The 27,308-nt window shown below is 38.3% G+C and overlaps 1 protein-coding gene across 3 annotated transcripts in view; it reads left to right on the top strand.

The window, feature by feature from the left end:
• Nucleotides 1-27,308, top strand: part of ANK3 (ankyrin 3) — a 354,155-nt gene that overhangs the window by 72,438 nt on the left and 254,409 nt on the right. The window contains exon 3 of one of the 3 annotated variants that reach the window (XM_088060039.1): nucleotides 22,644-22,801. The exons of the other annotated variants lie outside the window; for them this stretch is intronic. Within the exon in view, the coding sequence (XP_087916165.1) occupies nucleotides 22,799-22,801 (3 nt within the window). The 5' untranslated portion in view covers nucleotides 22,644-22,798. The remainder of the gene's footprint in view (nucleotides 1-22,643; nucleotides 22,802-27,308) is intronic. 3 annotated transcript variants of the gene reach the window in all.

A 27,308-nucleotide genomic window follows, 5' to 3' on the forward strand; every position in this document is an offset into this window, starting at 1 on the left:
GAGATTTGAAATTTTCTTTAAAAAGTTCCCAAGCCCCAGGAATAGGAGCCCATGGGTGCTGCATGAAGACTGTAGAGCAGCCCCAGCTAGGCATTACATGCAGGATGCAGGTTCGTTCTTCATTGCCCTCTAGCGTTGCCTTTAAATCAGAAACCAAAAGAACCCATACAAACCCAAACGCAACAAAACTGAAAAGTTATTTGCTTCAACCTTAGTATTTTCTTTTGCTACACCAAACCTCTTATTCTTGATGTCACTTCTGTTATGTAATGAGTTCAACTGTGTACTTCTGTTCCCTGTTTACTTGGATGTAAAGTAGGTGTCCACAACTACAAATTACTCTACTTATCCTTTCCAGGCATCTTGGTTATAGCCATGGCTTGACTTCCTAATACAGGGATTTCCGATCTCTCTCCATGCCTTCTCCTTTCCTTTATAATACATACACACTCACACATGTATTTAGCAGAGAATGGTATCCTTCCTACTCCTTGTCATGTCTCAGGCTTTTCATTTATGAAAATCTGTAGCTCTGTTAAATGAAAAGATGCCTTTACAATGGAATATTTCACACTGAGCTATACAGCCAGCCTTTGACTTCTGTATTCACTCACAATTCTGCTTTTAGGTGTTGGCTGCAGTAAGGTCTTGAAACCAAAATTAAGATGTGGCCACTCATTGCTTTGTTTTTCACTTCTCTACACATACAAATGTTATTGTAAGGAAGCTCCATTGTGGCAGAACTGACCCTGATGTCAAATTAAATGTAAAGCAGGCAGGGCCAGTTTGGAGGGGCAGTTAGCAGCCCTTTGGAATGACCTTGAGAGGAAGAGAGTTCCTGTGGGCTGCAGCATCCAACTGTTCCTTGTACTGGAAACTCTGAGTGAGAAGAAAGCAGCACAGATTCTGCCTAATTTCTGGAGTGGGTGTTTTTATCATCAGATTGCAGAGCCTGGTATTTACACCTGATTGTAAACCAGGGCTAAGCATGGCTCATTTTCTAGAAATTACATTTAATAGAAGGGACCTAGCTACTTGATACTTGATAGATTGCTTCCAGAGCATACCAGCAAACCTCAGTAGCAGTAAGGAAAAAGAGGTTAGCAATCTAGAAATTTTGAGTATGAGGCAGGCAAGCTGGCTGCCTTTAAAGATACCTGCTGCTCTGTTTTTTTGGCAGGTCATGCAGTGCAGGAGGAGCAGTGCTTTGCTGTCCTGTAAAGCTGCTGGCTTTGACTCCAGCTGCTGTTGAGGGCACTGTGGAAAAGGAGGAACGGGCACTAGCCAGCTACTAGTCCTTGGGTCTTTTGAGGTCTTCATCACTTATTAAAATGACCAAGAGCAGTTTGGTGGTGGGATGGGGCAGATGGACTAGAGCCATCTGTTCTCATAGTGCTCACCTCACTTCTTTTGTTATTGCTTTCTCTTCTTTAGGTCTTGCACATACTTTCAAGTTCCATCATTTGTTTTATAGTACACTCCAAAATAGAAGGGGAAATCTGCTTGCAAAGGATGTGGCTAAAGGATGGTCAGCATATCTCTTTCAGATATTTTTTCCTCAGTCATGTCTTAGACACCAATAGATTTCAGATACTGCTGGATTGGTTTGCTACATTATAGTATTGTCAAAGGTTTAATGTATATATAAAATGTATTCATACTAAGAGACCACTTACAGCAAGTTTGTGAATAAATTTATGTATTGCATCCTAGGTCTTTTTCTCACCTTTTAAATTTTCTGTGAGCACACTGAGAAATCCAAATGACAAGGTTACCATTGATCCCAATCTTAGTGGTCCTGAAATAGTGTCCTTTTCTCATCTTGTTCAAGTCTCTGTAGAGCACCCTGACAGGACAGAAAATTTCAGCAGACAGCAGAAATATATTGAGTTACCAAAGTCAGCATCGTTTGAGCTTTATTTAGGGTTGGTATGCTTTTTTCCCCCTTTTCTTCAATCTTGACAGGAATACTGATTTTTATTTGAGTGAAGTTCATAAAAACAGGAGTTCATTCTCCTTTCTGAAACAGGAACTGTCATCCTTTTTGTTTGTTCATTTTTCAGAAGTCCTTGTAAATTTGGAAACAAGAAAAAGGATTTCTGTAGGCATAAAAAAATACTTTGGGGTGATTGTACAGTCAGTCTAATGAGGAGTGCTGGAAATATGATGGGTAAAACCCCACAGTACTTGAATTTAGGCATTTTCCTGTTATCCAGAATATAATCTCTTTAACTGCAAATCCACACAATAAATACACAATAACGCTTTGCCTGTAAGATTGTAAAATATAGTTTGAGGGCTTTGTCAAATGCAGTTACTGTTTTGTCTTCTGATGTTTGTTACTTGTGCTTAAAGCTATTCCACAGCTGTGAGGGACAGGACTAGTTCTAAAATAGGAAACAAAATGTTAATTTATGCAGGGCTGGATTGTAGTGCAAAATGTCAAAAAAGACTATTAACTACAGTTTAAGATTTTGAACTCTAAAGGGATGACAGTTGAGAAATCTGATGAAACAAGAGTATACAATAATTTTTCTGAAAGCTACCTTAATGCAATGAAAGAAAACATCCAGATCTGGGCAAAATCCAGGTCTGTAATACAGGTTATTGAAAGTGAGCACCCAAATCTGTCCCTTACACTTTCCAGCACATTTCCTGCCAAAACTCTAGAATTAGTTCAGGAGTAGTCCTGACTCTCTTTAAGGATTAATATTGACTAGACTTTTTGTCTAAAGCCAAAATTTTCAGAAGGCAAACTAGGAGCAGAGTTTAGAGTGCTCCAGTTCTCAAGTGTTGAGCACTCAGCAGCTTCACTGAGAGTGGGAGTTGCTTGTCTGTTCAGCAGTTTTAAAATCAGGCTACTTGTTTGGCCTGACTTAGCCTGTGAGGTTTTTCTAAACGCATTACAGCACACTTCTGTGAATGACTATTAACAATGCCATTATGCAATTCTTTGCTATTCATAATGATAGGCATACTGCAGGTTGCATGCTGAGATAAATCCCACAAAACTAGGAACAGGTTTATAATTAGAGAGGGGGAAGGGGAGAGAAAGTTGTTATTTGGAACATATTTTTGCTTTGTCTTTATTTCTGAAAATGTGTGATATGTCCATCTGGAGCTAAGCAATATATGGGCTCAATTGGTTGGGTAGAGAATGATGGAATGTTCTGACAAATCTTCTTTTCATAGCAGTTTGTATCCCAGGAGTTGCTCTTCCCTTACTTGGTCGTAGCAGTCATACTCTCATGAGCTGAATCTAGGTCTCTGTCTCAGTTAAGAGCTGGCCATGCACAGGATAGGGGCTGAAATAATCAGTCACAGTGTTGGCTGGATTTTTTTCTCTTCAGAAATTTTAGGGTTTTTTTTTTCTTTTTTTTTTTTTTTCTTTTTTTTTTTAAGTATTTCACCACTCTTAGATGAAAACCGTGTTTTACGGTTCATCTCATCACCGGGCTGTGCATTTCAGCAGAAAGGAGTAGTGCCTCAGAAACCTGGATATTTAGCATACAAAGTGTATTTCAAAAAATCTACCCCAAGTATTACATATCCGAACTGTTCCCTTTTTATAATCATGGTGCTGAATGTATAATGTAATGAAACTGTAAAGTGAAAACCATAATTGGTTCTGTAGGCTAATTCGGGGCCAAGAATGTAAGTGGTCCCTTCATTTTAGGACTGTTCAGAACTGAGAGGCTTTTTGTATTATTTTCACATGTTTCCTAAGTAAATAACTTCCTGATGCTGCATTAGTGACAACTGCATATGAGTGTGTGATTTATATTGGGGGTGATAAAGGCTTTCAGTGTTCAGGAGAGTGCAAGTTGAACCTTTTAGTGCACCGTGGTCTTTACCCCAATATTTAAAGTGATGGCACACTGTGCAAAGTTAGTTACAGATGTCAAAGTACAAAAGTGATGCTGTCTTGGAATGTTTGAGGAGTTTTCCATTGCTTTTGAGGCTGAGGTAGTGGTGAGGCAATGACAGTGGAGCAGGATGGACTCCGCAGGGCAGCTTGGGCCTTGTGGAGATCCCCTTACAGGCATCATATAGAGAAATCCTGATTTCTTCCTGGCCAGAATTCCTGTTTCCTTCCAGCCAATGTGCAGAATGGCCATGTGAAGTGTTACCAGGCCCTCAACCCTCATGTACAAGCTGAAGCCATGAAGAGATGAAAACAATTGTTACAGGATTGAGACTGTCTTGAAATTTTATGTAGTCTGATTAATTTTATCCTTGGAAAATTAATACCCTGGTGGGATTTTTAAATAACCTTTAGATTTTTTCATTAGGTTAATGCATATTAATTCATGGCAGAATTAATCATATGTTGATTCATATTGTACACTGCTTGGATTTAGTCACTAATGCAAAAATTGAAGTGGTCCAAAAAAAAAGTCATCTTATTCACTCAATATTGTTATACATTTCTTCTAAGGCCAGGCTTCCACATAATGGTAGCATGATGCAAATAAACACATAATTTTTAGTCCTTTGTCAAATATTTCAAAGGAAAAATGGGTCTTCATACCTAACCAGGAACACATGTCTAGCATATGACACTATCAAGAATAAAAGAAATCCTGTGCTATTATTCTGTGATTCAGCAGGAGGCATGGGCAATCTGTCCTTGTTTTGCTCTCTTGGGAAAAAAAAATAAAAAAATCAAAATCAAGCATAGCACCCACCAAAAAAAAACTCCGAACAAAGATTAGATGGAGTAGGCACCTGGATTTCAAACTTTGTTTCAAAGGATATTGTTCATGAAAATCACTGGATTGTGAGGAAAGTATAGAAGAACTGAATCCTTAACTGCATCTGATTGCACTGTTACCTGTACAAAAGCATTACCAAATCCAAACCTCAGGAAGCTGCCATACTCCCATTGCAGAAACATGACTACTGTTACAGTAGGGAAATGAATGTAACATCCACAGTTTAAGAATGAGCTTAAATTATTATCTATAATAGTTTTATATTTGTGCCAATGAGGCAAAGGTAAAATATGCTTTGGGAAATATGTATGATGTGTAACCTAAAGTACAGAATTTTGTGTTTTCTCTTCCAGCTTCAGTGTTAGTACTTAAGGATTTTGCAGTTTTGGGGAATTTGAGGTTTTGTGGGATCTTCACACTTCACCTAAATTGAACAGAAACTGTTATAAGTCTGTCCTTGCAAAAAATCAACACTGACAAGAATGTTGTCAGTGATCTGGGGAGGGAACGGAAATTAGAGAAGAGGAGATTAGGGCACCTGCCTTGAAAGTGGGTTTTCATCTATACCTGATATATTGTTGTCTCTCTGTCATCTATATTTATTGCAGTGAAAAGTGGATACATACTGCTTCCAAACCCAAATTTTCCATTAATTTCTTTTGTACTTATTCTGAATGGATATAAACACTTACCAGATCCACCAGGCACACAAGGGTTTGCACATCAGTACTGGTGTTTGCTGCTCTGATGGTTGGGCCATCAGGAAACAAGTACTCATAAAGCAAGGTCCTGAGAGGGTACAGCATTTGAAGGCACACCATAATTGTTTGGAAAGTAAAAATACCTGGAAATGAAAAGGTGTGTTTGTGTGGGGGGGTATTCAACAGTCACTGTAATTTTACTTTCATTTCCTTTTTGTAGTCATGTTCAGTGAAAATTAATAAGGGTAGTAAAACTCTTTAGAACTATTTTGCTGCAGTATTTGTGTACCTTCATATCTGACCTGCCTGTTAAAAGTGAAAATTCAATCATGAATAGAGAACAGCCACTCACTGTGTGCCGAGAAATCTGTGGGGTTTCCCTTGTAGATTTTTGTTTCTCTAAGCCCCCAGAAAATAGTAGCTTGCTTACAGCCAGGATCTCTTATGACTTGCAAACATGATATGAGGGTGCATAACAACAGTGAGTTTACACTCAGCTGGTGGCTCATCCGGTGAGGATTTACATTTTTGACTGATCTCCAGCACTTCCACTGCGTCCCAGGGACAGGGGTGTGCATCTGAGGCACTGCAGGCTCCAATCAGAGGCGGTAACTAAAGTACACAACTCAGTTGCTCTTTCCAGGTGTTATATTTTTAGTATATTCCAATGGTTTGTCAAATGCCTAAATAGTGCTTAGTGAGTTATGGTAGTTTTGGGGAATTATGTGAGTCATGTACTTGCATGTCTGTGTTTAGAATTGCTGTGTATTCATTCTGTCTCATAAGAGTTCTTCATAACTTTTCTAAATGATTATTTAAGTAAGCCCCAAGTAGCTTTTAATTTAAAACGTTTTGTAACTCTAAGAGGAATTTAAGGACAGGAATCCATTTTGGTTGTTGACTATGACAACTTTGTGTTGATTATTGCTAGAAAATGTATGCATCTCCTCCCTGCTGAACAAATGATTGGCATGTCACTAATTTTAAGTAATTCAAATAATTACAGCAAGCAAATCTATTCAGTAGAGTGATCCATTGCCAGGATGAGCATTAACACTAATGGCTATCTCAGCAAAATCTTGTGTAGCAGACAGTACAAAATGGCAGTGTTGTCAGCCTTTTTTGTGATGAATTACATTGTGAGAAATGAGGTCTGCATGCTCATGGAGAAGCAAGAAAGGTATGTTCTATTTCAGTTGAATTCCTTGACAGTAGGAATCAAACTGCAGGTATATAAAAAAAATATCTCTAACTGTGGAATGTATTAGCTAGACCTCAGTAATCCCTTATGGAAATGTGCAGACCTGTGTAGGGCCCCGGTGCTGGAGGCAAGGTGTGGCCGGAGGGGCTTGGCATTGGTCGAGGCCTCAGCATGGGATCTGTAGCATGCAAATGTTCACATCTCCTGGAACAGCCAGGAAGTCTGATGGTGTGTCCCTGGGGTTTGTTTCCCTCCTCTGACATGACACCAAGAGGATGATCCTGAATGATCTTTTCTGTGCTTTGTAGCAGGGGACTCTTGTACAGCTACTCCTGTATGTCCTCACATTGGCTAACTTTAGTACAACCGAAGAACTGTAAATGAAAAATAGAGCAGGGTTTTTTTTTAGGAATTTGAAGTATATTAGGGGAATGTACAGATGGAAGCCTGGTACCTTTGACATGGTGGTATCAGCAAAATAATTCGTGTGAGCTGCCGGAAAGATGCAAGCTGGAGGATGTGATTGAAGCCTCACCTTCCAAAGTGAGCTTAAAGGAGTATGTTCACCATCGAATAGAAACACAGCAGTTACCATTCTTATCTGCTCAACTTGCTCTATATTGAAAACTTACCATAAAGCTTGAAAAGAATAACTGCAAAAAACCTGCTTGTGTAGTCATTGTAATTTATCTATTTGTTTGTTTTGGCTACTAGCTGTTGATTATTTATGTAGATTTCAAGTACAAGAACTTTGGGGAAATACAATTTCAGTATAATAACTAAATATAGACAAGTGTTTTTGCTAGAATTAATAGCTACCAAAATAAATTATCTCATTGCACACAAATACAAAATACCTGTGATATGTGGTGGAATGCAAGATCTATAATGTTCAGAGTAGTATATATCTTGTTTATTAAGATACCTCTATAGTGAGAAGGCTTTATTGTGCAAAGAAACCATGTTACACAAGTCTTAGCTTTCTCTCTCCCTTTGCTCTGTATATATATTGTAAAAAGAGGACATTTCCTTTAGGTTTTGATTATTATTTTTCATCTGTTTGAAATTTGTCACCAAATTACAAATTATGTGTTACAGAAATGGAGAAAAATGTTCTCAGATATAAATGCCCTAGCTAACAGACACAGACAGGCTATCTGGTTACTATGGTGAGGGCTGCCTGTAGCAAATCAGTCTGTGTTGTTCAGGCAGACTTTTTTTAATTTCCTGGGATTGCTTATGAGCTGTAATATTAATCTATTTGTATCCTCTTTCAGCACTTCCTTTGCTTTGCAGTGTAAGCCCCTTAATATAGATTGACTGGAGAAGAGCAGCTTTGCCCTCCTTGCTGCCTGTTTGAGGTGCCCAGTGTGACTGGAGAGCGGGAGAGGATGACCTAATGTGCCGCAGGCAGGAAGCAGAGCTGATTAGTGTGCCTTGAGAGATGCCAGTGCAGGGTGTGACTGGGGTGTTATAAATCTGCTGAGGAACATTTGCTTCTCTGAAATAGATGACCACAGAAACATGTATAGGACAAAAAAAAAATCTGAGCACATATTCATCAATGTTTGGTTGCCTATTGGTATGAGCACATAATTCCTTCCACATAACGCAGTAGAGATTCTTCATTCTATTCTGGATTCCCTAAGTCAGAAGACATCTCTCCCCCCATCCTTCCCCCCACAATGCTGAAATGTTTTTCACAAAACGGAATATTTGCTACAACAGATCTCAGAGGGAGCCCACCTCAAACCAGTGCTGAAATTCTGTATTTAGTCCACAGTCTGCTGATTCAGGATATAGATTTGAAGCTTTTGTCTGGTGACTGGAAGATGTGGGGGTTCACATCCCTTCATGGAGAGGAAAATGAGAAACGAGTACTTGTCTTTCTCAAATCCACACAAGTAGGACATGGAGCTGTAAGGCCAAAGGCAGACAAGGCAAGAAGAGCATGTCAGTGTGGCATGATTTTTATTTTTCCAGCTGAATTACTTGTCAAATTCGAAATGCATCTGTAATAAGGCTGAAACAGCTTTTTCAAATAAAGTTGTTGTATATTGGATAAATAGTTGCATAAATTATTTCTGATGACACGGTGTATATATGGCATTATTGCCTCTGTGGAAATAAGCATATTTAGTATTACTGAATTAATATTATTAAAATCTGTTCTTCTGAATGCATCCATTACACCACTTTCTTGATTTTACTTTTTAGCAAATTCACCATAGGAGCGTTTTATTTTAGTTGCCAAATGCAGTAATGATAGCAAAAGCAGCTAACAGCAAAGTGAAAAAGTGACTTGCTTATTTGTTGATTAAGAGCTTAAATATCACAGATTTGAATGAGCTAGCTTGCCATCTTGAATCGCCTAGCACAAATCTGTGTTTGCAAGATTGGACTGTCAGAGGTGATAGGGCACAGAAATGGAAATATGGCAGATTTCCTAGGAGAACAGAGGAAGGAAAAATGACAGCAGAACAGAACACAGGAAGTCTTAAGTAGCAGGGCATAGACAGGGTTTGAGAATCAGGGGAATACAGGAGTGACAAGAGGGCTCTGATCAGCAAGAGGAAGCTTAGATGATGTGGTAGCAATAAAAACCGTCCAGTTTGCAATCAAAACAGAGAGGCAAAGCAGTGGGCAGCACAAACCAAGGTTTATAAATGATTAACAGATTTTCATCCCATCTACCTTAATGTGAAATATAGGATGCTGCTTGCTACCTTACTGGGTAGTACACATCATGCATAGGATTTACTGATTAGTGTTCGGCATTAAGTGTCCTTCTTTTAGTTCTGGCTCACCTGTGGATTTTTTACTCATTAGTTGTGGGGGGAAAAAACTGGAGTGCGGGTTCTTGGTGGGTACTTGAGAAACACAAAGAGTTCGGCTGGGCTGGGGGGGTGGTGGGGCAGGAAAATTGGAGGGCAGGGACAGTACTCCTTGTTTTACTGCAAATCACAAGTAGAGCTGGGAATAAACCCAAGAAGGATCAATTTGTAGACTTGTGCTGTAACTTCTGCACCACTTTCATGCACAATATAACCAGCCAGCAGTGATGCTTCATGACTGGCTGCTTGAAAAGTAGTACACAATATTGTAAGTGATGTTTTTCAGAGCTTGTAATGAAATTGTTTCCTGTATTGGAGATCTTAGTCCAATGTTTTTAATGCAGTTTACTGACCTGAAGGTAAACTGGTAAAATGTAAAAGATTTCTCCAGAGTGGTTAGTCTTTAATAACGTTGCAAGAGTATACTCTGAAAGTAGTTGATTGTATATTTGTACTCTAGCAAGAATATGTTTTAGCAGTAGCAAACCCCTTATAATTTTGATGTCATGTTTTGATCCAGTGAAGTCTGCAATAAACAGGCTGAGGTGGGTAAGTGAAAGTGTTAACGGAGTGGAAAGGGGATTTCTGGCTGTTAGCTAACTGCAGCAACACAGAGTGAGGCCAGCCAGGAAAACCTTTCAAGCACTGATGTGCTTCATAGCATGAGCTATCAAAAACTGACACCATCTCAGGATCAGCAGCCAAGAAAAGCTGCTGCATGTGCTCAGGATGTTTTTAGTTACCTTGCTATATCCTTGCGATGGCAGGTTAATACTTGAATTCATACTGCCTGTTTTTGTCTTTGTTGTCATCACTTGTGGGTTCCACCATTTGTAAGACAGTGACACTGATGGGATTAAAACTGGATGTTAGTTATCTCCACTCACTGACATCTCAAAAATCAATCTAGAAATGCTAGAGGATGACCTTTTCAGAGGGGAAGAAAAACGAAAAATGTGCCACTCCTTGATTTATTCAGCACACTCCTTCCCTTTGCATTTTCTCTTTGACTTTCAGTGGAATTTTTAAGGATAACTGAGGTAGTTACTCTTAGAACTCCTTTATCCATGAGTTTGAATTTATGTAAATAGGGGCTTACAACTGGAAGCTTCTGCATGAAATCACTCATGATAAGTCATCAGTGCTTGTTTTGTCCTTTTTAAGACTCTGCATCATGTATCTGCCATTGAGTTTTATACTGGAAGTATGGGAGAAGCATAGCTGATGGTAAACACGTTTGTCTGATGAGCTAAATCAATGGCATCCACTTAAACTGGCACAGATGTGCTAATCAGCATGGGTTGCTGTAGATTTTGCAGATTTTATGTATGGTTTCAAAGCTTTTTATGTGACTAATACATATGTATTTTCTTATTTAAAAGAATTGGGTATATTAACACTGGAAACACTTTGGAAATGACTGGCTTTCTCTGCAGATGTGTAAGTGTGGAAATATGGGAGAGGATGGAAAATAATTTTGTTCTCTCTGACTGATAATTTGTCAGATGCTAAGGCTTCAAAGAAGACCCTGCTCACTGGAAGCAGAATCTGCTGCTCTCTCTTGATATGAAGAGCATTTATTGTGAAAACTTTCACACTATGTTGTTCTGTATGCCATGAACTTGATATAGGGAGAAATGTACTTGATTAATACTTGGCAATGTTTATGTATTCAGTAACAATTTGCCCATCCTCTCATTCTCTGCCTCACTTCTTCTGTATTGCACACAATTTCAAAGAAGTCTTAATGTAACACCTCTCTTCCTTCAATGTAAAGGTATTGTTTTTCAGTACTGTCCCTAGAAGAGGTTTGAGAGCTTAAATAGCAACTTGGCCTCTTTCTCCATTGCCATGTCTCAGAGTGTGCCTGCCATTCAATCTGAGAGGCAGGCATTTTGGGTGTAGGAAGCTAATCTTAGTCTTCTTGTTTAGGGAAAGTGGCTCTTTTCTTGAGCCACATGTGGCTTTGGAACAGTCCCCAAATGGCTGATGTGATGAACCAGAACTCAAAAGCACATGGTGCTGTAGGCGTGAAGGCTGCTGAGGAACAGTAATTATCAAGTCTGAGCTGCAGACCTCACTGGGGCTCTCTGAGACACTGGTGTGAGGTGGAGAGGGATGGCAGGGCAGCTGGTGCTGTTTTGCTGTCAGCAGAAGTGGCTGCCTGCCCAAAGGTGCTTCCTGCTCTTATGTTGGTTAGCTTTGGAAGAGCACAGCTGTTTGCAGTCACTTATTCCATAAACTGAGCTGGACAGTGCAAGCAGAATTTCAAGAATATTCAGGGTTAGAGACACACTTCCCCCCCAACTCAATTCCACTATATTCCTGTGTAGTTACTGGGTTTGGGGCTCCATCTTCTCCAGAAGATGGGAGGTCCTGTGGTATTTAGTCAGGTATGTGGTTTTCTGCTGGTGTTTCTGACATGGGTTTGTTAAAGATCAACTTAACTCACAAATGTTCTCCCTCTGTTGGTTCTACAAGCCACTAGGATTTGGGAATGGCTTTCTCCATCTTTGCTGTGCAGTAGAGTGAGGAGAGATAAGGGATTTGCAGTCACATAGAAGGGCTATGTTCCTGCCTGAGAAGGAAATGAAAGCATTTTTGTATCCACTTTCAGTATGAGGAGATGACAGGCAGAGAGAGAATGCAGACTTCCAGCTATCACTGGCAGATGTTCCTAATAGAGAGGAGGAACATTTCCATTTTGTGTTCCAGTTAATTTTCAGTCATGTCCAGGCAAAATGAAGGAAGCTCAGAGAGGGTGCAACAGTGAAAAAGCAATTGATGACAATCTGGGAAATTGAAAAATCCAATTCAGTTTTTCTCACCAGTTACAGCTGAAACTGTTTAATTTGAAAAAGAAAGAAAACACAGCTCTGACTTATCACTTCAATTACTTTTGCATTATTTCAGTTGATTTTAAAGCTGAGTGAAAAGGGAGGGGGCTTGGGACATTGTCTCTGTTTACTGCACAGAAACTCTTAGTTCTCTTAATGTGTTTAAATAAGCAATTACACTGTAGGGAAGGAATATAATGGTTTAATGCAAGATGTCTTAGAGCTCCTTCAGTCTTTTCCTTTGTCTCTTGTGAGGAGATGAATTGCTGTTTTCTTTGCAGGAGGCATTCAGCCAGCCAAAACATACTAATTATTTGTTGTCTTGGTTATCTTTTGCATACATGCCACTCACTGGACAGTCATCGTGAAATATTAAATGCCAATGCAGGATAGTTGTAGAATGCTTTTGGGAGGAAAGGATTGGTGTGCTTATAGTGAGAAAACAGTCAAGAAAGGGCAGTCTGAAAAATAACAGCCTTCAGTTTCAGTTGCTGTTTTGAGATACTGAAGAGCCTGAGCTGAGAAATTCCTGTGTAGTAAAGTATAATTGTAAGTTTATTTTTAATAGTAGTAAAGAATCTACTGTTACCCTCAGAGGCCTTTTATGCTGCATTCTGCATGAGGTAAGGACCTGGTCTTTGTCTTCAACCTTTTTACCATCTAAATGATAAGAAATTGGGGAGCAAATTATGTGTTTAGGGAGAACATAACGACCATGATGGTTCCATTTGGTCTCTAAACCTTACTGTTTAAATACTTCTCTTTTGTACAGAAGGCACAAATTTGGAAGACCTGTTAGGATGGAGGAGTAATAATAGTAACAAAAAGAAAACCTGTCTATGGAGCTCCCAGGGGTCAGGAGGAGCAAATGGTCAACCAGCTGCTGGAGGAACTTGGAGCTCAGTGTAAAGTGAGCATGGTAGCACAGGTACTATCCTGGTGTTTTGAAAGGCTGAGAGCGGTTCTGTTTCATCCAAAAGGCTGAGGGTCTTTGAAGGGAATCTGGAGGATGAAGATGCTAACTAGATATTTTTATTTTTTCTTCTGATCTCTTATGCAGTTTCTAGGCAAATGCAGGCTCCTGCTTACCCAACAGACCTTGACCTTATGTCCAGAGCCCCTGGAGAAGCTCTAACCTCTCTGTCAACAGTGAGGATGGAAATAAATGGGAGACAGAAACTTTGCCCATATTGTCATTGCTCTAGCTTTTCATATGAAATCTTACATTTACCCCTAGCTGAATTGCATTCTGGCTATAAGCTGAAAAGCAAGCTGTTTCACAAGCTGTGATCAGTGAGCCAGTCGCTATTAGGAAAATGGAAGTTCTTAAAGCAGTGACACTTGTTTCCTGTAAATAATTGGAGCTGACTGCTGCAGTGGTATCCTGGTGTTTGTGTTTCTATGCAAGTCTTTTGCCAGGACATTCTAGAAGCAACACAGGCTAGGTTTGGTACATATAGCCGTACTTCTTGAACATGCTATAGAGTTTCCCAAATAGTCTTTGCAACTTTCCAAAGAACAGTGTGACATGGGGGACTGAATCTGTTGGCTTAATGATTTTTCTCAACTTTCACTATATTCCTATATATGAATAAGAACTATATGTTCTTCCACTCTGAATTTTTTAGGATTCTGTGTATGTGTGTCTGCACAGAGTGGGGTAGGCAGCTCTGTTCAGTCTAACCTGGCTGCTGAAGTTGTAGTATGGAAGTTCTTCAGCTATGTTGGTGAAGTGTTGCACCTGGAAACCTTGTGTGACTTTTAACCGTAACTTTCTGTTACACAATATCTTCTACCACTGATTTCAAACCATGCTTTTAGGCATTTTTTTTTCCTCAAAGCTGCCTGGTACGTGAAGGTGATGTGCCCTTTCTTCAGGTGGAGAACACTTGATTTGTGCAGAGTTCTTAATGGACTCACTCAAATGAAAAACAATTGCCAGTGGCACTGGACACTCATGTGTAATGTGTCACCTTTTATGAATGGTGCCAATGAAACTCACCTGCAGAATGTTTGTATTGCTGAACTTGAATTGCTTGCTGCTCTTGGATGAAAAAAACCAAAAAACATGAGTAACAGTCTAAGTAACTTGGAGAAAGAAACTAGATAACCTAGCTGAGAGCTGAGAGATGGAAGCATGTTAATCTCCATGGAACCAATAACAGCAAACTGATACCAAAAAAAATCTACAGTGCTTTTCTCACATGTGGGAATGTACATCATACTTGAAAATAGGAGACCTAGATAAGTTGTTTTTCACAGTGAGTTGCAAACTTTTGCAAACAAACTTGTTTGTTTTTAAAGGACTTTTTTGGCAAAGTTATAGTAAAGGTGCTCCAAGTGACAGAAATTAAAATCCCAGTAAATTGCAAAGTAAATTTTCCAGAATTGTATTTTTCATTGCTGTGTATTCTGCTTTTAATAACAGTAAAGGTCAGTTCTCTGAAAAACTCTTTAGCAGGCTTGGTTTTGGTATTTTCCCCACAAGTCTTCCCAAAGCAACTTCCAGTGTCCTCATGTAATACTCTTGTGTAGTTCATCAATATTGCATATTACCCTCCTGAGTTTCCTACAGCATCGGAATAAATACATGCTTTCCTGTAGCGTGTGAATCCAGGTAACCATGGCAAAATACAGTCAATAAATGAGTTGCCTTGCTCTGGGTGTGCTGCCCAATTGCCTTTGTGCATTTGACAATAGCACAAAAGCACAAGTTCTTTATTACTTCATAACCTCTCAGCAGGACTGTTGGTGTGAATAAATATTCAGAGCTGAATTCACCTTTTGGGGAACGTTTAGCAGGAAGATTCTTATAAAATCAGGTACAGAGATGTCCAAGTCTAATTTTGCAGGATTCTTATATTGCTGTCTGCCTGAATTCAGTCTGCACTTTATGTCTGATGCCTTTGTATTTGAAATTTCTGAGATGGGTACAGCAACAACGTAGGCTCCAGCTGGTTTCAGATATTAGGGATAATACCTGGCAAATACTACTGTCTCTTCCTGGGTCTTTAAAGCACACTTAACTTACCCGAAATTCATAAATTCATAGCACACAGAGCTAGGAAGAAACATAGTGATTAAACTTTTCAACAGCATGAGGCAGAGAAATTCACTCAGATTTCTTTAGTCAGCTCTATAATCTGTAATTTGTAGTACAACAGAAGTATGTGTTTCTTCTAGAAGGGTGACTGATTTAGATTTTAAAATTCCAAAAGTATGTGTTATACTTTTTAATCAATCTCTTCCAAATAATGCCCTTAAGTGTCCCTTGGGGGGGTGGGTTTTGTATTTTCTGGCATTACTGTTACCGCTACACTGTAATACATTTTTTTTTTTAAAAAAAATTTATTGTTTGCTGTTTAATGAGGTTGATTTGGTATTTATTGAAATAATTGTGGGATATATAACACTTGTGAATGCCAGTTCCATGAGGTGAAATCTGGTACTTCTGGATAAAGTGCCAAGAGTTGTCTGGATGCCAAATAAGGTACACTACTTCATAGAAAACAATGTCTGTGTGGTGTTGAAAGAGTATTTCTTTTCATGAAATAAATATTGGATTAAAAAGTCTTACAGTTGTTTTTTTTTTTTTCCCAGCTGTGGAATTTGCTGGAAATGTATTGAAAGCAATAGGAATTATTTTAGTGAAGAAAGCATTAAAACTACTATAGAGGTACTTACTGTCTTTTTTGACAAAACAAGTAAGAGAGAAAGCGTAGGAGGGGAAACTTTGACAAATGTGCAAAATTTATTATTTTCATCAAATTTTGGGCTGTGTTTTCTATCAGCCTTCTCAGGTAAGTGTTACTGACAGTTTGTGCAGCATTTGCCTGTGATTTTTGGAGAGTCCTTGATAATTCTTGCAATGTGTTTTCAGTCATTGCCTTTTCAAACTATACCTAAGAGTTGTGTAGTGAAAAGACATCAGGCTTGCTCAGGGACCTTTTGGGATTCAGGCCATATATGCAGGGATCATATGGAAAATCTGATTCCACACGCAGCTCTCTCTTCACTCTTTCCATTTAATACAACCCTCACAACTGCCTTCTTTTCATTTTTTTTTTTCCAAAATTCTGACCTAAAAATTCCCAACCAAGAGCAAAGAAGAGAGAGACTGTGCATGGGGGATATATGTGATATGGTTAGATGATGAATTTCTGCTAAAATGAAAATTAATACTCACTGTGTCAGAGATTTCACTGTGAAAAATGTTTTCATTTTTCCCAATTTCTCATAGTTTCAGCTTGTCACAAGCTTCCATAAACTGAAGTTGGAGCCATTTGCAATTGCTGAAAAATTAAAGCTCCAGGAGATAAGCACTACATTGGTTTTGTTTGTGGTCCTTCACAGGATTTTGGGCAGAAAAGTATTTCATTTTAGTCAAAGAGTAAGGTTAGGCACTTTCCTGCCCTTGTTGCTTACTGTGAATTAGAATGAATGCATTTTCCTCTAGAAAAGCATCTGCTGACTTTTTTTTTCCCCCCTGCTAATGGAGTCATAAATGGAGTGAGTTTCTGTTTTCAGGAATTACTTAGGGTTTTTCTGGTTCTGTTGGTTTTGGATTCTTTGTTTTGTTGTTGTCAGGGGTCATTTTGTTGGGTTTTTGAGGCTTTTTGCCTTTACCATGACTGCAGCACTCATGATCCGTCTCTCGTCCAGGAGGATAAAGTATGTCATGTTTTATTAATGGAGCCTTGGAGTTTTTTCTTGGCTCTATATAAACATGTTCATGTATGATTCAAAATAATATATACAGTAGATATATGTTTTGACTGCAGCTTATCTTAACTGTTAAACAGCATGAGACCAGTTAACTGTGGATGGAATTTTTTATTGAAACAGCTGCCTTGGTCATTTTTGGTTTAGTTGCTTGTATCTGATCACAACACAATGGTTTAGAGATTCTTTTTTTGGTTCCAGCTCTTGTGGTCAGGAGTGATTTACGTGACCCCCAAGTTACTTTGATGAGGTGAATAGTGTTCATGTTCTGTAGATAACCCTGCTCCTTAAAGAATAATGGATTTTCCTTTTCAAGCAAATGCAAGCCTTCCTCTACTGACAGAAATAGTTTCAAAAAATATCATGGACCATTTTAAACATTAAAGGTTTGGGGGGGTGGGGAGATTATGTCTTGAAGTCTTCTAGACATCCCTTTTTTCTCAACAGTCTTTGTTAACTGTGAATTGCAGGGCATGGAAAATGGTGCCTGAAAGGTGAAATATATCCTTTTATAAATTTTGAAATATAAATGGAGCAAAGGGACACTTTACAATATTAGTGTTCACTTTTGTGTAGACAAAACCTTCTCATATTTGTTTCTTGACTGACTGCAGGCAGTAAAAACCAGAATCATACTGTGTTGATGTTATAAAATCAGAAGGAGTGAACAGAAGGAAACATAAATTATTTGGTAGAGATCAGATCCCAAATCTACTTAATGAGTCAACAGTTTTGTACATTTTTATTAAAGCCTGTGACAAATTTTATGTGAGTCTCAATGCTTCAAGGCATTCTTACAGCTTGCCCTGCCAGAGGAACCCCCAGGCTCGTGTGGGGAAGCAGGAACTGGTGCACAGGGACATGAGTTCATTGGTTGTTGGTGAGATCAAAACCAGCGGGTCTGAGATGTCTGGAGCCTTAGCTGAAGTGCTGACGAAAACCTCTGTCAACACCTTCCCTGCACACCAGAGAAGTTCATAGTCCTTTTCAGACCATTTGGTTTAGACACAAGGTGTGGAATTATTGGTTCGCTGATGAGATTCTTACTGTGTGTTTAGTGCAATAATTCCTTTCAGTTTCCTATTTAATGTATACAAGAGAATTTTATTTCTTTTTTTAAATCAAGATAACCTTTTAGAAGCAGAAAGTAACAATATCACCTGTAAAACAGAATTTAGGACAACAGGGTTACAATGTTAGAGCTGAGGAAAACTGATGCATAGTTTGATTGCTCATGTATGGACTGGGGACTGGTGATATGTTCCCCTAAAATGTATATCTAGTTTTAATTTTCTGTATTAGATTTTTTTCTTGTTCCAGAGAATATCACATCTGTTTTTGCTAGCATCTATTTATCTTGCCAAAAGTCCCGATTTTCAGAATCCTGCACGCTTTCAGAGAGGTACCATGCCATTGGCATCATTTTGACTTCTGGGTGCCACACCTAAATGGAACTGGAAGTTGTGCTGGTCCTTCACTGAACATTGATATGACACTTTCTCACTTGACAGGACTTTTTCATGCTGCCTTTACATTCTATTAAAAAATCTTCCTCACTTACATCCTTCCTACCTCATATCCTACCCTAGGCTGTAGAAACTGTTTACTATAGGTTCAAATCCTGTATTTGTTTTGCATTCATACTTGTCCTCCTGGATTTCCTCCTGTTTTGGTGCTTTCTTTTTTCTTACCTGTATTCTGACTAGTGCTGTTCTTCTTTCTACTCCTTAAATAACTGTGCTTTCCTTATGCAGGTGTAGCTTTTCTTGCCTTCTTAATATCACCTCACTATAAAATAGAGGGTTGCTCTTAAGTGGAGGGGAAGAAAGTAACGCCTTCCTACTTCACACTGATCCTCTGCTAACTTTGAGTGTGCTCTGGGAAGTCTTCCATTTCCTTTCCTTCTCCCATTGCCTCTTGGCTTGGCTTTTCATACTGCGGAGTTCTAAAATCTGTCACTATCTGTTCACTTCCACTGATGTAAAGTTGGCTTATGCTATGGTTTTCTCTTGGTTGGGCTTGTTCAAAGCTCATCCCTCTTCCGTCAGCTCTGACTACCCTATTTCCCTCAGACTTGTGTTTGGCATGTGTTTTTGTCATACTTCTCTTTTAATCTCTGTATTTCCATGTGAAATTAATATTCTATGTAATGATTTCTAAGACTTTTTACCAGGTCAGATACAGCTTTCATTCCATTCACTGTACTTGCAGGTGATGCAGTATCTTTTATTCTGCTTTTCACACTTTTACCAATTTTAGCATAGATCTCCTGCGTAATTTTTAGCTGATTAGGTTTTGCTTCTTTTCCTCTTAATCTTGCCTGGCTGTGGTTCAGAACAGGGGCCAGTTCTTCTGGTGGTTCTCTCCTCTCCTTTACAGAACTCATTCAGGCAGGTGGAAGCATATGACAAGCTTGGAATAATTTTTCACTGCCTTCTTGCTATCAAAATCTGGGCTCTGAAAAACAAATAAAAATTCTTGGGCTGTCTCTTGTGGGAAGTCTGCTCATTTATCCGGTGGTAACTTGTTTGCAGCTGAAGAAATAACCTTAGCTCTTGGTTTTTATAACTCCCTACTAGCAATGAAGCCCTGGAATTGCAACAGTTGTACACAACTTCATTAGTAGTCCCTTCAGTAAGAAATGTCTGTTCAAAAAATTTCTCCTTGAATTAATGAGTACATTTTCTTCTGTCCTTTACATCTTTTGACAATGGTCAATATCACTGCATGTTTGGTTTGTGGAGTTTTTTTTTACCTAAAAATAATGCTCTGGTTTCTTCAGTGTGCAAAAATTTGATAGCAAAGAACAACTTCCCATTCCTATTTGTGGGCTGGTCACAGGCACTTGGTCTTAAACACTGGAGACATGTTGTGCTGTAATTTCTTTAGGTAACTGCTTTTCTCTCCAGTCCAGTAACAAATTGCAAAGATTATTTTGGTTTCTGTACTTCAGCCTTCCTTGCTGGCATTGCCTCCTCTAAGGGGCATAGGGAATGTATGTACACCTTGTCATTTTCTTAGCAATTGCTATTGGTTGTAAGGACTTGCATCAAATCTGTTACTCTTCTAGAGAAATATCTGTAAAATTGCTACCACCTTGTGCACCTGAGGCCAAGCTTTTAAATCCTTTAGTCATTGCTTTTGTATGATCTCTTCAAAGTCAATGGGGGCTGGCTGCTCCCATTCCTTTTAACCTGCCCAGGCCCTTTATGGGAGCAAGAGCTGAGGAAGCTTTCAGATGAGATGCTAAACATAGATTAACTCTGGTGTATTGACCCCAGACTACAAACAGATGGTAGTTTTCATGCAAAGGGAGGAAATCACCTCATGCGATGTTTGTTGCCTCATCAGCTGAGTTGCTGCTTGTTCATGAATGAACGTAACTCATTTATTCACACAAAGATGAGCCTCCAAATGCTCAGCACTTCCATCTCAGAATAGTAAAAAAACAGAGTATATCTACTCAGACTGGATCCCCAGCTTTGCAGCTGAGTATTATAAAGCAATTCAATTCCAAATACACTGCCTCTATTCAGGCTGTGCACCGTGTTGGTAGAGGTTGAACGTGATAATCCGACAGGTCACTTTGGCTGTGTGTGTGACACAATACATCATTATGCACACATTATCAGAAAGATCTCTGCAAGTTATCTCAGAATGCCACTGAAAAGTAGATTGGATTGAGCTTGGGTTTGAGTGATGTTTGTGGGCTGTGCCTGATACTTGGGCCAGCTCATGTACACCTTTATTTTTGTCTTCATCATGTCAACTGTATATAATGAGTCCCTTTTGAACCACACATCTTTGTAACTCTAATTAAAAAGATAAACAATATGTTCCTAGTTCTGGTAAAAGTCTGTACTTAGCTTAAACCGGACATTGTAAGACATTTTTTATATAGTGAAACCTTTATAGACTTGAAAAGCTGCTTCAAGTTTTAAAATTGAACTATGTCTTTAAGTAAAAACGATTTAATTGTGTACAATTGTGCCATGTATTACATATAGTTGAAGAATATCAAGTTGGAAGGGAACCTCAAGGATCATTTGGTCTAACCTCCTCAAGGATCATTTGGTCTAACCTATCTGGAACAAAGCATGTACTTTGTGTCTCTTTATAAAGGTGTCTATATGACTGATGTGTTTACTTATGCATTTCTTTAGTATTTTCTCTGTTAAGAGATTGCAGGAGGTTTTAAGATTAATTTTGACCTTGATTATGGCATTGGTATTAGTGGCATACAATTTTCTTATGTTTTGGTTGTGCTTACTTTGTTAGGGAATCTATGTTTTATGTAAGTTCTATCATACTTCTGTGTTTGAGTAACTTAGGGAATGCCTTTTCCTAAAAGCACCCACATTTTATACTGAAATATGTTTTAAAATTAATTTGATTTGTCAGTATTAATCTTAATTATTTCCTAGAAATCTTTCCTAGAAGATGATTAATTTTATCTGTAAAATATTATGAAGCTATATCTTAGTTTCCTATGTATTTGTATGAATAAGCCTGCTATATAGATAAAATATAATAACTCTTGTAATACTAATGCTTTTTTTATTAAAGAAAACACCTTGTTTTTTTACCAATGAGCTACAAAGAAAAATGCAGAAGAAATTAAAACTTATATTTAATGAGCATGAATGGTTAATTGTTATTCTTAGAGTGATGGAGTTAAATAATATATGAAGTGGTTATTCAGAGCAGCTGACAGCAAATTGCTCTTTCTAGGAATTTGTTTGGTATTTATTGTTTTACTATATAAAATACATGGGTGACCTACATTTAGTAAATTTATGCTTGTATTGTAGGCTAAGCAGAAATAACTAATCATATGAAGTCACTATAATAAATCTTTAAAATAGATGCAAATAAATTCTCATTTTCTCTGCTGCTTGAGGAGCCCAAATGAATACCTTGTACTACTGAGAAGTCAGTGTGAACACGCCACTGTTGTTAAAATTTTCCTTGTAAAATGGATAATTTTGGAAGCCTTTTAAAAATCATTGATTCAGTTTTTTTGTCATAACTGGTGCACGAATCAGGTTGCTATTCCCACATCTGTGGCTGTAGTATGTTGAGAGGGAATGCACGCTCTTTTGAGCACCCTGCCCTTGTAGGATGTAGATTTTCTTGCTCGGTGAACGTTAGAAGTGCAAACTGCTTTGAGACTGAAATCGGGAGTGGGGTTTACTGCTTCTATTTGTAGCTCCTTTGAGCAGCCAGTTGCCAAGGAGATCACTGGCAAAACCCCAGCAACTCCCTGTACGACGTTAGCCTATAAAGCAAGTGCTGCAACCGATCCAGTGACAATCATTAGACACTTCCTGAGAAAACACCCTGGAGGTTTTAGGAGGGTTTATATTTCCACCACCTGTTTAATTGTCACATCTGCTCTTCAGCAAACAGAAAGGGAAATGCTTATGATCTCTGGATAAATATATTATTTGTTGCTTTTCCCAATATAACCAATCAAAGTCTATTAAAAACATTTCTATATCTATTTAAAAAACCCATTTCTCTGCCTGCCTCGTGTAATCCTTCTTTGTGTCAGAGATAATTAGCAGCTATCTAATAAGATTAGCCAACTAGTGTGATTAGTGAGATCAAACCCTATCCTTTTCCTTTTGCAGGTAAGTGAATGTGGCATTCAGCATCCCTATCTACATTATTATCACTTTCTTTGGCTCTTATTTCTGATGCCAATTTATGGAGTGAAAACAATAAAGGCAATTGGAGAATACTGACATGCAGGTACTGTGGATGCTGTTGAAGTGTATATTCTGAGATGGTAAGTGGGATGTTTTCCATCTTAACCTACATCATGATAGCGTTTTGATTATTTGCTGCTGACATGTAGCAGCAGCCTGTTGTGCTCTTGGAAACCAGCTCTCAGTGGCGTTGCTGGAAGGAGGAAAAAAATGGGAGATGTTTTGTTGGATTGGTGGATACCAGTTTTCTGTTGATTTGTTTTTCTCCTGCATCACAGGGGGTTTGGATGTATTGTCTCTGAAAAGTTATTTGCATTTTCCTTTGGGTTTGGATGTTTCAGCTTCAAAACTAGATACCATGTGGGGAGATGTGCCAGGATGGTGTAATTAACCAGAGATGATCAAAATGGAAAGGGAACGATGCATCCAGAAACGGACATCATGTTCCCTGCTGAAAATTATGGCAGTTTTTAACTGAGCATGTATCAAAAAATATTCTTAGACTGCTCAGAGGCTTAGTAATTAAATCTAATTTGAACAAGATAATTGCATTACTTTTTATAAATTAGAAATTAGTCAGGTTTTACAGGTATACTTTAATTGTGCTTCAGGAGATGCAAAATGCCAGGGAGATTTTTGGTGGAATGGAAATGTACCAATGTCAACTGGTATTTGAAGGAAAAATAAAGGAATGATCTGTTCATCTCAGTGTTAAGGCAGATGATGTTCCAAGTGAGCTCAGTATTTTGCTGCGTTTCTAGAGAAGGCAATCATTTATTTTGCTATCTACAGCAGGCTATATTCACAGCCTGACATGTGAATGCCTTTGATCAGGTCTACTTAAATCCTAATAAATGAGGGCTGTTACCAGGATGGTTTTTTAAATGCCATGTTTTACATTAAGTATCTCTGGAAGCAGTGATATTGAGTGAGTGCCTTTAAAAGCTAATGTCCCCTTTTAAGGTCCCTACTTTGCTCAGGGGGATTCTAAGGAGTTTATGCTTTCAGAGGGACAAATTTCTCCATCTCTAGGGATAAAATTTCCTAATTCCTCTTTGCCTTTCACACTTGCAGAGGCCAGTCTGCCCACTACTGTGATTCTTTCTCCACAGTCCAGTGCAGTGGCTAATGGGGAGTTTTCCTGGGATCTTCAGGAGGTTAAAAGGAACTGCTGCAATGCTGATACATCAGTGTCTGTCACAATATTGTGTAGCCTCAGCAGTCACAACTGCACAAACCCTTATTTCTACCAATTAACTGAGAAGAAGTTTGTCTCTTGAATGAGAAATTTGATGATGGGAAGAGTCAGTGAGTTGTGCAGCATTGAGCTGCTAGTTAATTTAGTGCAACTGTTTTCTGATTAAACAGTTCATTCTGGGAGACAGCCAAAATGATTTCCTACCCTTAGAGCATAAAACCCTATGAATTCTTTGTGAATTAATTTCATCACTTGTTGTAACATCTTCTGTCATCTTTAACATACGGTAAAATAGTTGAAAACCTGTTTACAACATTAGTTTAAACTACTTACATAACCATTTTCCACAGTCATTATGGGAGATAAAATACCAGAGTATCAAATACAATATAAAATAGATTTGTAAAAAAAAAAAAAAAGAAAAAGTAGAGGAACTAAATACCTGGGTTCACTGTCCCTGAATTCCTTACTGCAATTCTTATGGGATAATTATTTGTTCATAAGCCTTTTGTTTTACAGAATGTTTTTTCTGTTGTCAATACATGTGTGTGTGTATATATGTGTGAATATATTTGCATAATATAGTCTTTTCTGTACAAATGTGGGTTTTAAACCATCCCCTGGGATATAAATGAAATAATATTTATAGTTTTGGAATATTTAATCATATCATCTGCATCTGTTGAATAGGTGGTTTACATTATGTGGCAGGCCTCGGTATTCACTATTATAATATCTCCTTGTTTAAAACTAGTATGATTCACAAAATACTATAAAATGTTTAGGGCTTTGTTTTTAGTACATGTACAAGTCATGTCTGTTGCAGGATTATGAGAATAGTTAAGATTTAGAGATTGTAAAAATTAATTTTTTCACTTTTGTAAAACTACCTTGATTTTTTTTTTCTGGTGCTTGGATTGTTCTCAATTATTTATTATTTTGAGGGTGAGTAAAAGAAACAAGAGATCCCAAATATAGTTAGGGGCAATATCTCTCCTCCCCTCTCCTGTAATGTGTCAGGAACTTGTGTAGTTGTCCTTTGATGTGTACATCAAGCCAAGGGAAGGGTTTGTAATGGAGCATGAGCTGTGAGGCTGTCAAGTGTGACATCCAGCTGGAAACACTTGATGGAGTAAAACAATTTGAGGGTGTGTGTGTGGGAAGAAAACTAGCTGGCTTTATCAATAGGAACATGACTGATGTAGTACTGAAAAAAGAGAGAGAAGCAAGTGGAGGAGGTGGTGGAGGCTGTGGTAAGGTCCAGTCTGGCAGGGCAACTTTGTTCCTGGGCATCACCAGCCAACCACCAGTTTGGCCAAGTTGATATGGCTGGTTCACAGCTTGCAGACATTTGTACCTTGGTATTTGTATTTCAGTAACTTACACTGGTGAGCATCTCTGGCTTATCTGCCCAGCTGTCACATTAGAAATTTGGGTTGTCACCAGTCACTGCTCCCTGCTTTTCTTACAAGGACATGTCTAAGTGGCAAATCCCTGGAACCAAAACTGATAAATATATTGAGTATTTTCTGGATGTATTCATTAGTTACCTCTAGAACAGTGTTCAAAATTCTGGGAATAAGTCTTCTGATAATCTGCTCTGGTCATGGTAATTTGGTACACAGCTTTGCTTTATGACTATATATGTAAATTTGCTTGAAATACATCTTAGTACTAAATAAATAATCAAACAGACTAGATTTGAAATTAGCCAATATTCATTCTTTTTGGCTTGTTTTGTGCTTGTAAAACATATTAATTTATTGGCTTACCATTAATTTTTATAACAACATGAGTTTAGTAGAAGCTACTATTTGCATGTAAGAATTGTACATGAGCACTTATTTTTAAGGCTCTGCCTCCTCTTTATCTCTGTCCATTTTCTGTTCTTACGTATGCAAAGTTCTATTTGTGAATGACTGATAACTGTGTACTGTATACCCATTAATATGTGCATCAGAAGTGACATATTTATTTGGAAGTCTGTTTTATAAGGATTCTTATTTGATAACATGCACATACACACAGACTACAGTTGTTGGTAGAATAAAACCCTGAGAAGCTGTCATCAATAAACATGTAAAAACTGTGGTTGTATTATCTTGATTTGTGGTTAGGATTTTTGGTTGGTTGGTTCCCCCCACCCCCTGCAAAAAAAGCCTAATTTGGCCATTTATATCATGTGTTGTATCAACTCCATAGCTAATTTCAAGTGAAATTGGGAAGATTCTTTTGATGATGAACATTCTTTTGATTGTTGCTGAATGTCAACACTGTCTGCCTCCAGAGTGGAAACTTCACTGAGGTCACCTGTTTCCTAGCTGAGATTTTTGGTGGTGTAGCGTGTGAATTACTGTGACTGTGTGGTCATACATGTCCTTTAAGGCTAGGCTGATATTTTGTGTGACTCATTATTTTTCTCTTTTGTTATTTCCAATTTGGAGCTCCAGAACAAAATTTGAAGACTGAGAACCAGACTCCACAGATGCTGATCTTTCAAGGATAAATGAATAAATCAGTAGTTAAATTTCATTCTAGAAAAATAGCACACAGCTCTCTCTAGGTGTAAATGGCTGGTTAGGTAATTTGCAAGTACTCCATTTAGCTGAATTTCACTCTAATCTTATTTTTGAAAGCATCTCTGCAGTTGGTTATTTCATGATTCTTTTCAACTATATTAATGGTATTTCCATATAAAATCACCATTATTTATGATTGCGTATCATAAATATCATATTGTATCATAGCTACTAGTTTATATCCTTGCTATTTCATTAGAGGGACGCTCATACTAAAAATGGACACCCTATCCTCTTGTTTTTTGTAGGGTAAAAGCAGGAGGTAGCCAATTCAGGATGTTTTCCAGTAAACTTCTAGCCTTCAGTAAAAATACTGGCAAATTCTTGTTTGGGAATCACGTGGGTGTTTGCTAAAGTTGTTGAGGTGGGAAAATCTCAGCTGTAAACTTAACATAATGATTATATGACTTGTATATTCTCAGCAACTTGTGTGTGTGTATTCTGCTTATTTGGGTGATAATCATAAAAATAGAAAAGTAGATCTAAAGAAAAAGTGATTTTTTTTTTTTTTTTTTAGAGATAGGACTACCTTTATCCACCCAAGTGGCAAAACCCTTCCAGTCTTACCCTTTAGCCCTATGAGAGTGGGGACTGGATGAGGTGAGGGCTTTGCTTTGTAGGTTGGGGACTGGGGTGTGAAGTTCAGGGCAAGGCTTGGGAGACACATTAATCTGATTTTTGCCCCTGAGACTCTATCTAATTTAAGTTTTACCCCTCATTCCCAAGGCACAGTGTTAATGGCTTCCTTGCTGTAAGGAAAAGTGGGACTGAAAACACATTTCAGGGCAGGAGAATTAACACTCAATCTCT

This window comes from Pseudopodoces humilis, chromosome 9, assembly GCF_049639895.1.
Source record: "Pseudopodoces humilis isolate 2021_Gansu_Grassland_sample_001 chromosome 9, ASM4963989v1, whole genome shotgun sequence".
NCBI lineage: Eukaryota > Metazoa > Chordata > Aves > Passeriformes > Paridae > Pseudopodoces > Pseudopodoces humilis.